At 38.7% G+C, this 10,809-nt stretch overlaps 1 protein-coding gene across 1 annotated transcript; it reads right to left on the bottom strand.

Annotated features, from left to right (window-relative positions):
• Positions 1–5,601: 5,601 nt before the first annotated feature.
• On the bottom strand, positions 5,602–10,531 carry LOC122078468 (origin of replication complex subunit 6). Its single transcript, XM_042644451.1, has 11 exons — positions 10,292–10,531; positions 10,164–10,210; positions 9,944–10,048; positions 9,766–9,846; positions 8,834–8,945; positions 8,522–8,584; positions 8,345–8,432; positions 8,069–8,160; positions 6,973–7,069; positions 6,817–6,880; positions 5,602–6,069 (listed from the first exon to the last, which is right to left on the bottom strand). The coding sequence occupies exons 1-11, from the start codon at positions 10,409–10,411 to the stop codon at positions 6,030–6,032; spliced, it is 909 nt and encodes a 302-aa protein (XP_042500385.1). The 5' UTR covers positions 10,412–10,531; the 3' UTR covers positions 5,602–6,029.
• Positions 10,532–10,809: the final 278 nt, after the last annotated feature.

Genomic DNA, 10,809 nt, shown 5'->3' with positions numbered 1-10,809 from the left:
TGTGGTTTTGAAAGGTTTGACTTCTTCCAAAGATGACTTCATGAGAAGCCCCAACAAAGTTGCACATAAGAAGCCACATGGAGTTTTACTCCAACTATATTCCTTCATAGGTCCGAACTCGAAGTCCGAAGTAGGAGAGACTCCTATTTAGCTACAAACTCTCCTAAACAAGTTCCAAGAAGTATTTGCAACACCTGACGGCTTACCACCACCTAGGATGCATGATCACCGCATCCCATTGAAGGCTGATAGTGTCCCTACTTGTGTGAAATCTTATCGTTACCCGCATTACCAAAAGGAGGAGATAGAGCATATCATAGTCGAAATGCTACAATCTGGAATCATACGCCCTAGCAACAGCCCATATTCTTCTCCTGTAATTCTTGTCAAAAAATGGGACGGTTCATCGAGAATGTGTGCAGATTACCGAGCTCTCAACAAAATGACAGTCAAAGACAAGTTTCCCATACCCTTAATCGATGAGCTCCTAGACGAACTCAAAGGTGCACGATATTTTTCCAAGTTGGATTTGCGATCTGGGTACCATCAGATCCGAGTGGTACCGGAGGATACAGAGAAAACTGCATTCAGAACCCATCACGGGCACTATGAGTTCCTAGTGATGCCATTCGTTCTCACCAATGCTCCATCAACATTTCAATCCCTGATGAATCAAGTATTTCAAGATTACTTGCAAAAGTTCATTTTAGTTTTCTTTGATGATATCCTTATCTTCAATGCCACGTGGGAGGAGCATTTAGTGCATCTCAAAACAACCTTAGCTATTCTTAAGGCTAACTAGTTGTTTGTAAAAAAGGAAAAGTGTCAATTTGGACAACAACAGGTATACTACTTGGGTCATATTATTTCTACTGAAGGAGTGGCAGTCGATCCAGATAAGGTGGCGACAATGACTATATGGCCAAAACCAAAGTCAGTTAAGGCCATGCGCGGGTTCCTTGGGTTGACGGGGTATTATCGAAAATTCATCAAAGATTATAATACAATTGCAAGGCCCCTCACCAACATGCTAAAGAAAAATCAATTCGAATGAACTCTTGCTGCAGATAAGGCGTTTCAAAACTTAAAGAGGCAATGACTCGGGCCCCAGTACTAGCCCTTCCCGATTTTTCCCAGCGATTTATTATTGAGTGTGATGCCAGTGGAACGGGATTAGGAACTGTACTCATGCAAGAACGTCCAACTGTATTTTTCAAGGCACTACAAGGAAGGAACCTCTTACTTTCTACCTATGAGAAGGAGATCTTAGTGCTAGTCGTAGCGGTACAAAAGTGGCACTGTTATTTGGTGGGATGTCAATTCTTGGTCTGTACAGATCACAAGAGCTTACAGTACTTGTGGAGTCAAAAGATTTCATCGCCAGCTCAACAACAGTGGCTCTACAAATTAATGAGTTATGACTTCATTGTGGAGTACAAAAAAGGAAGGGAGAACGTGGCAGCTGATACACTCTCGAGGCGAAACGAGGTGGAAAGAGAAGGAGAAATTGACTATAAATTAGCAGCAATACCCTCTCCTCTTGCAGAGTGGCTTGCGAAAATCAAGGAAGAAGTTGAGACTAATCTTGATTTGCAATCTTTGGCCCAACGTATCAAGGAGGGAGAGCCCATAGGGCCGTGGCAACTCAATGAGGGAGTTATTTATTTTAAAAATTGCATTTACTTACCCATATACTCCCCTTTGATTGACTTGATAATTGGCGAATTTCATGGAGCCACTCACGAAGAATATCAAAAGACCTTCCAACGGTTGAAAACTACCTTCTTTTGGAATGGAATGCGGAAGTCCATCCAACAAAAGATTGCTCAGTGCGACACATGTCAACGTCACAAGAGTGAACAACTGTCTCCTACAGGATTACTTCAACCGTTGCCTATCCCCGAGCGCATCTGGGAAGATATATCCATGGATTTCGTGGATGGTCTTCCTAATTACAAGGGAAAAACAACTATTTTCGTAGTTGTTGATCGTATATCCAAATACGCACACTTCGTCCCATTATCTCATCCCTACACCGCTACTGGGGTCGCGCAAATCTTCTTCGACAACGTCTTCAAGCTTCATGGTTTACCCAAAACCATAGTATGTGATCAAGACCCAGCCTTTATAAGTAAATTTTGGATCGAGTTATTCCAACTCAACGGTGTGAAATTCAATTTTAGCTCGGCGTACCACCCTCAAACATATGGACAAAGCGAGGTGGTAAATCGAACACTGGAGATGTACTTGCGCTGCTTCACTGGATCACATCCCAAGGAGTGGGGTTAATGGGTAACTTGGGTTGAATACTGTTACAATACGAGTTGGCATTCCGCCATTCGTACCACCCCATTTGACATTGTTTATGGTCGCTCCCGTCCTACACTCTTAACGTATGTTCCCGGGACAACAACGGTGGAGGCAGTAGAACAAGAGCTTTTCCACCGCGATCAAAAGATCAAGGAGTTGCGACTCCTACTTTTCGAAGCGCAGAATCATATGAAGCGTATCTACGATCAACACCACCGTGATCGAGAGTTTGCTATAGGAGATTGGGTATACCTCAGGTTGCAGCCGTATCGTCAAGTGACATTATCCATTAAGCGCATCAAGAAACTCTCCCCCTGGTATTATGGTCCATTTCAAATTCTACAAAGTATCGAAGCTATCGCATACAAGCTCGCCTTACCGCCCGAGTCCAAAATTCATCCTGTCTTCCACGTGTCTCTTTTGAAGAGAAAGATAGGTGATTCAAAGGCCGTGCAAACTGAATTACCCACTATCCAGGAGGACGAAGGTACCCTTGGTCCCCAACCGCAAGCCATCCTCGACACAAGAGTTCATAAGCATCACACACAGGTTTCAGTCCACTAGCAAGGGCTATCACCAGCAAACGCTACATGGGAAGACGTCAAATTCATGTAGAGGCAGTTCCCAATGTATGCCCTTGAGGATGAGGTCCCTCTTAAGAGGGGAGGAATTGTTGTAGACCCACACGCATGAGCTATGCATGGGTTGTACGTAAGAAGCATGGGAGTGTTTGGTGTTTGGGTGGTCATGGTGCCACGTAGGAAGGCATGGGATATTTTGGGTGGTTATCCAATATGGAGTAATGGGTAGTTTTCAGTAGCAGTTGAGTAATAGTTTGAGTGGTTTCTTTTATCATGTTGTAGTGGGGGAAGTGGGGTAGGGAGTAGTTATAGCTATAGTTACAACGGCTATTTAGTACATATTATTTAAAGATATGTAATGGGAGAAATGGGTATGATTATTATTTTCTTTAAATATTCTCTTTCGAGAGACGAGGTCGACTTCCTCTATTAAGTTGTTCTTCTTCCTTTACCTGTATTTCTCATTCTTTCACCATAGGCAAACGAAGCCAGTCCGTGTACATACCACCATGTAAAACAAATTGCTCAATTACGTCCTTAGATGTGAAAAACTCTATGTTAGGACCTATGGACAACCAAAACCCCTTTAATATTATGCAATCATCAACATAAATAAACATTTTATTAAGCAATTTGATGGACAAAAATCCAACAATAACACAAGGACGTTAGATCGATTTGAAAATTTAATTATGGATAAATAATAATGTGGATAACATGTCCACTAAGTTCAAACCCTATAGAAAGTATCATGTCGCATACAAAGTATTATGTGGCAATTATTCAATATAGGGGGTGACAGAGAGGATGTTAGATCATTCCACAACTAAACTCTACTCCCAGTTATTTTTAGCCTTAAACAAGCTAGTTTGCTTGAAAACCTAACTAAGCACTTCAAAATAACCAACCTAGCTTTCACTTGAGATTAGTGCACAGTGAAATTCTTTTAATGTGCAATTGGTGCACAATGAAATTGTACCATCCAAAAAAGCTTCGACGGTTGAGATTAATGTCCATTTAATTGGATTGGATCCTCGAATCATGAAAACCTAACTAAGCACTTTCAAAATAACCAAGGTTTCACTTGAGATTAGTGCACAATGAAAAATAAGCAACAGTTTTTTAATTTGAATTGGTGCACAATGAAATCCCACCATCCAAAAAGCTTCAACAGTTGAGATTAGCGTCCATTTTAATTGGATTGGATCGTCGAATCATTATTTATATGTTATACATTTTGGCTGAGAAAGTTTGGCATGTCAAATGGGAATCTAGGACCTGCAAAACTAAAACCCAATACGGAAAGGATAAAAAGATAACAAAGTGAGATATTGAAAATATTTGATAATTAAATAACCTCTCTTGAGCAAAGGGAAAAATGTAGTAACCTCTACAATCCAACTTCCTACTTTTATCCTCATTAGTAGGCATATATAAAATTTGTACACTTAATTACAAAAAGATTAAAGATTTCCATAACCTGGAGGGTTCTCCAGAGTGATCTTGGAATTTCTCTTATCCAAAAGAATAGTTGGCATGTTCTTCGTTTGGGCTCAAATTCTCAGATTTTTCTAAAGCCACATTATACTCTTAAGTACAGAGCATTATAAAGCATTTGCTATTACCAATTAGTCAAGAGAGCATTTTATATTAATACAAAAACTAAACAAACCAAGGTTTTAAAAAACAGTTAAGGAGGAATTCCTTCACTAATGGCCATCACTGGCCTTGGATGGGTGACAAGGAACAAGTGGACGGTATTTCAAACCTCTAACGAAAAGGAGTCATAATGACCCTAGATGGGTGGGTGTTTCTTTCACTATGGGAGAAGGAAAACTCTCCTAAACTATATAACCATCCAGGACAACTCAACATGAACCTAACATACTCAATTATCACCACTTTATTATTTTCCTATAAAATGAAATATCTAATGTATCATTTTAAGCATATTTAGAAAATACCCCACTTATTCACAGATAAAAGAATCTTCTCAACCCAAATGATTCTTAAAGACTTGGGCAAGGAGATGTCTCTTAAGATTTTCAGAGGCTTTTGGTTTGTTCTTGGCCCTTGGCATTGGACAAGGTGCTTACAATTGGATAATCTAAGAGCACAGCAATTCATCTAGTGAGTAGATGCACTTCTTTTTCCTTTTTCTTTTTAGCCGGGGGAGGGAGAGGTCGGCCTGGGATACTTTCTTCTGACACATGGATTTTCTTAGAACTGTTTGGAGTCTGGAGACTCTGGACAACATAGGTGATATATCCCAATACTAATTAAAGACATACTAAATTGGGCATATCCAGCAGTTGGTAGACAAGGAGACTTGTACAGCAGAATATGCAATCTGCTGGTCAATGTGGAAGGAGAGAAGAATTTTTAAAGGAAAAGTAAAGGTTGAAGATGTATGGAAAGATTTATCCTTCTTTAATTGCGTGTGGGGCCAACACTATGAGGAATTCAAAGATGTTCGGGTTGACCATTACTGAGAATAGGATACCTGAATCTTGTTTCTGCCGACATTAGTGACATGTACACTGTATAGTCAGAGCTTAAGTGTACATGCATAGATTACTTGTCAATGTTAAACTTACCAAACCCTACATACTGAATTAGACACGGCCAATATGTAAGTTATAATTGTGCTAACCCTAGGAAACAAGATATTAATTAGACCAAATAATATTTGAAAAATACTTTCCTCATGTACAACAGAAGTCTAATGTCTTTCAGAATCTTTATATGAATGTTCCATAGAGCAGTATCAAGAGTTTAAATGACCTAAGGATTGCATGGCATTGGCCTTCTCTGAAGTATAAAAAATTATGTATATCTACATTCACATCCACCACAGCATTAGCTCCAAACCACAACCGAGAAAGAAATAAAATAGCTTCTTTACAAGAGAATCTTGCACTAGACCAACACTCCTTATATTTCCAGATCTCAGTCGGAGTCACCATTCACCTTCAATTTTAGCAACCCAATAGCTGGCGGGGTTTCAACATTTAATCTTTTCAGCACAATCTTCGGAGGAAGGTAGGATGCCTCAATGTAAACCAAATTCACTTTCTCAAGCATTCTTGGCTTCCAACTCCAATTTTCATAGCAACCATCAAAGAACTAGAACTGCAATTATCTTACTTTCCACCCTATCTTTTCATTGATGTTTCCCCTGGAAGAAAACTGGAATATTCATTGAAAAAGGAACTAAAATTTTACCAAAGGCAAAGGAACTATACATTTATCTACATATTTGCATACATTTCAAAATGCACCCTTCCATATCTTTAATTTTTCCAGCTTATTAATATACCATTGGTGTCCCTTTAATGAATTGTTGAAATACCTATGAATACCAATTATTTGATCCTTGATCAAAGGGGAAAATATAGGATACTTTTTTACATATGTATACAAAGCAAACAATAGAGCCACAAGCTTCTATGTAAATCTGTAAACCCAGTAATTTGCCACATGTCATTCTCAGAAGACAAGAATGTACAGTTCTTTTAGTTAAACTACTCTTAAACACATCTCAAAATGTAACCTTCACTTCTACAGTGACAATGACAACTAAAGCAAGAACATCCAGAATATGCAGTGCTCTCATTCATCCATTGTCATCAATATGATACATTCTGTCAAAAGGAGTTTTTTTTTTTTTTTTGGGGGGGGGGGGGGGTGGAGGGTGGAATGAAACTACGTTCAAGAGTATTGTTGAAATAAATGGTAAATATTTTTTTTTTATTATATTGAATTGACGTCAATCATGAGATTAGGAATCAAACTAACAATAAATAGATATGAAAGTACAATATATTGATTTCCTATGATACTATGTTTCAGAATCTCAAGGCAAAAAGTCACCCAAGAACTTGGCATAACAAAGGGGATGCATGCCATTTATTAAGCTTCTGACCTGATCCCCTCAGGAACTTTCTTAGTGAAGTTGAGCCGAGCTTGCTTCTTCTGCTTGAGAGGTACTGGATAAGAAGTATCAGAAGAGGATGCAGTCATCAGATAGCAGATCAGAGGAATGTGTAAAGAAACTAATAAAATATAACCAAACACAAACCTTCTGTGTTACTATGCTTGTTGGATACAAGGACTGAGGACCTCCACTCCTCATAAGCAAGCTTTTCCATTTTTTTATGCCTCTTGTAACTTGGAAGCTGCAAAATATATTTCTTGTCATTAGAATCCAATACCAATCAACAAAATAGCTTTGAAAAAATAATAATAAATAATTCAAATTCAATCTGAAGGGTAGACATTAACAATTGCCACTATCCAATATTGGAAGTTGTAAATACTGCAATTCTGTATTGCTCTTGTCCACTTTCAATGACCCAAAATATTCCTTACTCTATAGGTGCTGTGAAGAAATGGATACTAAAGTTGCAGCAGACAATTAAGACCCTTTTATTCAAGGGATCTTAAAAATCTATACTGTCTAAATTATACTCTAATAACAAATTTGCCGAATTATTTATGACATTGCTCACTATGGCAGTGACTGATGGAGAGGGGCGGGGGCAGATGGGGCAGCAAACTAGTGAAAGTACACCAAACTCTTCTGGATGGTTTATCTCATATGCAGATTCCAGGAGAAACTTTTGCAAACTATAGTGTGGCCTTGTCAGATAACTCCCACTGCTAAAATTCATCATTATCCTTTGCCGAAAAGCATGAGCTTTAATTTTTAGAATTAAACACCTTCAAGGTAAAACTGAGGCACTAACATTTATATTCAATCAAATTCCCCTAGAGCAGAAATGATAAAACCAAACTGGTTTGACTAGAAATCAAATCCCGAAATGCCCACACATGGAACAAGCATGCAAAGCTCTGCAAGACATAATTTTCTGCAGACTCCATAATTGATAGTCAATGGGTACAGGCTGAGGTCAATACTAATCCACAAAACATTGAATGAATCTAGGAAACAAGAAGCTATTGTGTGTCATTTGGCTAAGAGATAAAGCATCATATGCAATGGAAAACCAAGTCAAATTCATGTGAGATAATAAAGTAATTTGCTATAGGCAAAAAACCATCAGGTGTTAGAAGGTATAATTCCATGTGCATACATCAATCATTTGCACTAAACAGTTGTGTACCATGCTACTTGCAAATAGACACAAATAATATAGATTAAATATTCGTAGCACCTCTAGTCCATCTTCATCATCAACAGATGACTCCCCAGATTCATCCTCATCATCTTCATGTCTCCTCTTGCCAGGTAAAGCATCCAGCAGTTCTGTTTGTGAAACAGTTTCAACAGATTGGCTAAGATCAGATAGGATGTTTGATGCTCACCAACAATCATGGCGTGCATCAGGCCAATGTCAAAGCAATGGTCTTATGGTAAAGTAAAATAAATGATAAATAGGGAACAGTTTGGGAGACCAGCAACCAGCATGCTAAATGTCAGGTGTATATACCTCTGTTCCCTTTCACAGATTTTGGGTCTTTCTTTTCCTTTGAGATCCCAAAAACATCAAAGCAAAGATCTTTCATAGAGGTAGAGACCTACAATTTTAGTTCCATATATACCATATTAAAAAGAGGAAGATAACTAAAACAAACAAAATTGAACCACTAAAGACATAATTTCTTACACTAGTGAACTCAGACTCTGATGTGCCACAGAGCTCAATCAACTTCAACTTGTCTACTTTAAGCTGTGAATAAAGTAAGCATCCAATATGAGAAAACAAACTAATCCAGTAAGACCCACCCCCCACCCCTTGGTGTGTGTGTGTGTAAAAAGACTCAGCCACCTTAAATTTTTTTGAAAAAAAAAAAAAAAAATACAACACAAGAAGCAATAACAAAATTTGTTGCTTAACAAGTGACTTCCAAGCCACGATAATTTAGTTGTGCAGCCTGGAGGGGGGGGGGGGGAGAGAGAGAGAGAGAGAGAGTGATACCCTATGTCTTTTTGCACACAGATAGAAAGCAACAGCTGTAAATACAGGCCGAGTGAAGTCTGCGCTTGCCCGCCGAGAAACTGGTAATGCACTGAGAAATCGCTCCTTGTAGCTGAAAAACAACATCACAATACAAGTTAATCTGATTTAGCTATCTAATCCATGCTTGCCCATCCAGACCATCCAAATGATGTTTTGTCACGGATAATTTCTGTTCCTATACTCTCGAATGACCTTGATAACTAAATCAACATGCTTGTGCTGTTAACAAAATGCACCCAATTAGGCTGGATTGTTCAGAAATAAAGAAACAAAGGCTGACTTGGAAGCCATGGACCTTTCAAAAGGAGAGGGGGAATCCCCAACTTGCCTGCATTTGCATTTCAAGAATAGCAGATTTGCGCATTAAAATACCACTTCTGTATGCACATTTTGTCGAGCACATAGTAGAGATCAGAACGTCCTTACAAGTTACTTGACTGTGGTATATACACACATTTTATCGAGCACATGGTAGATATACCAAGTAACCATGAATAGGTTAAAAACCAGCTATGAATCCTGAACTCTTCTACTCAAAAGTGATAGTGCAGCTAACCAATCATCAAACTGAAACGCGGAAATTATTGATAGAACAATAAGATGAATCAAAATAGGCATTTATTAAACTCAAGTGAAACACTACGATAATCCATTTCAGGGATCTCGTCTTGTCCATTAAATGTAAGAAACCCCTTCAGTTTTATCGGGATGTTATTCACTCACTGACAGATTTAAGTAGACAAACACTAAATTTTTTTGTTATTACAGGTGCATGAGATTTTCATGATGAATTTTTCAAGATCAAATCTACAAGGAAAAAAAAAAAAAAAAAAAAAAAAAAAAAATGAAAATTTCCAACAGCACAACAGAGTGGAGATGAAGAAACTTACAGAGACAAACCCTTCTGCACAAAAGGAATTAGTCTAACACATCCAAATTGGATTCCCAACTCTCTGGTGTCCAGCTTCGTCCTATAGTGTCAATTGTGATTCATTTAATTGAAACGCTCAATTACATTGCAGTAGATAGAATTCACGAGTAAAAGAGATGAAGAACATCAGCACTCACTTGACACCGAGCCCATTCTGCATCGCATTGAATGACCTGTTATATGCCTTCTCCGACATCCCACTCAACCTAATCGCAGCCTGACGATCGAATAAAACCTGCGCCCTGGACCGATCAAATGCAATCAAAGAAAATGAGCACACAATTCAGAAAACTTATATTTATAGGGAAAAAAAACCATGAAATAACACAACATCAACAGATTGGATAAATAGAGCACCTCGTAGCAACAATTTCCAAGCAAATCACTGCTTTACAAATCTCTCCCTGCAATTGATAACATAACCAAATCAAATGCTAACTCTAAACGACTGAGAAACAATCAAGACGAAGACGGAAGATGCTTACGACTCCGATGATGGACGAATCAAATTGAACATCGCTGAGACGCCGAAGCTCTTCGGCCTTACGGATTAAGAGTTTGGCATCTGAAAGCCCTAGCTTCCGCGCAATGTCTGAGAGATCCATTTTCCCTAGCCTGACTAGAAGAGCTCTGACTCTTGAGTCTACTTATTGCTTTGGAAGGAACAGCTGCATTATAGTTATAGACGAAACGAGATATAGAGAGAAACGTAGATAAAGGAGTGAAGGCGGGAAGTTGGGAATATGTATTTTAACTTTTGAATTCGACTTTCCCGTTTTATTTCTCGCGCCAGACGAGGGAAAATTCCCAGGTAAATGTTTGGCGCCAAATGGAGCTGAGTATCTGGCGTGGTCAATATTGAGTTATTTGACTGTCTATCACAAGCTAAAAGATCAATATATCTGTTTACCGCCATATCCTAGTTGATACGCGCGAATCATGAGGGTATAGTCAGGGGTGTCAATCGATCGGGCCGGTTTGGTTTCGATCGGGCTTAATCAGG

This window comes from Macadamia integrifolia, chromosome 5 (genome assembly GCF_013358625.1).
Source record: "Macadamia integrifolia cultivar HAES 741 chromosome 5, SCU_Mint_v3, whole genome shotgun sequence".
NCBI classification, from domain to species: domain Eukaryota; kingdom Viridiplantae; phylum Streptophyta; class Magnoliopsida; order Proteales; family Proteaceae; genus Macadamia; species Macadamia integrifolia.
Note: the sequence above shows the minus strand (reverse complement) of the source record. Positions and strands in the feature narration are given on the sequence as shown.

Coding starts and splice junctions, on each gene's coding strand:
- LOC122078468 (XM_042644451.1), bottom strand. CDS start 10,411: ATGGATCTCTCAGACATTGCGCGGAAGCTAGGGCTTTCAGATGCCAAA. Junction 8,585..8,833: donor TGTGTGCAAAAAGACATAGG/GTATCACTCTCT, acceptor CTTTATTCACAG/CTTAAAGTAGACAAGTTGAA. Junction 8,161..8,344: donor ATCTGTGAAAGGGAACAGAG/GTATATACACCT, acceptor TTTCACAAACAG/AACTGCTGGATGCTTTACCT.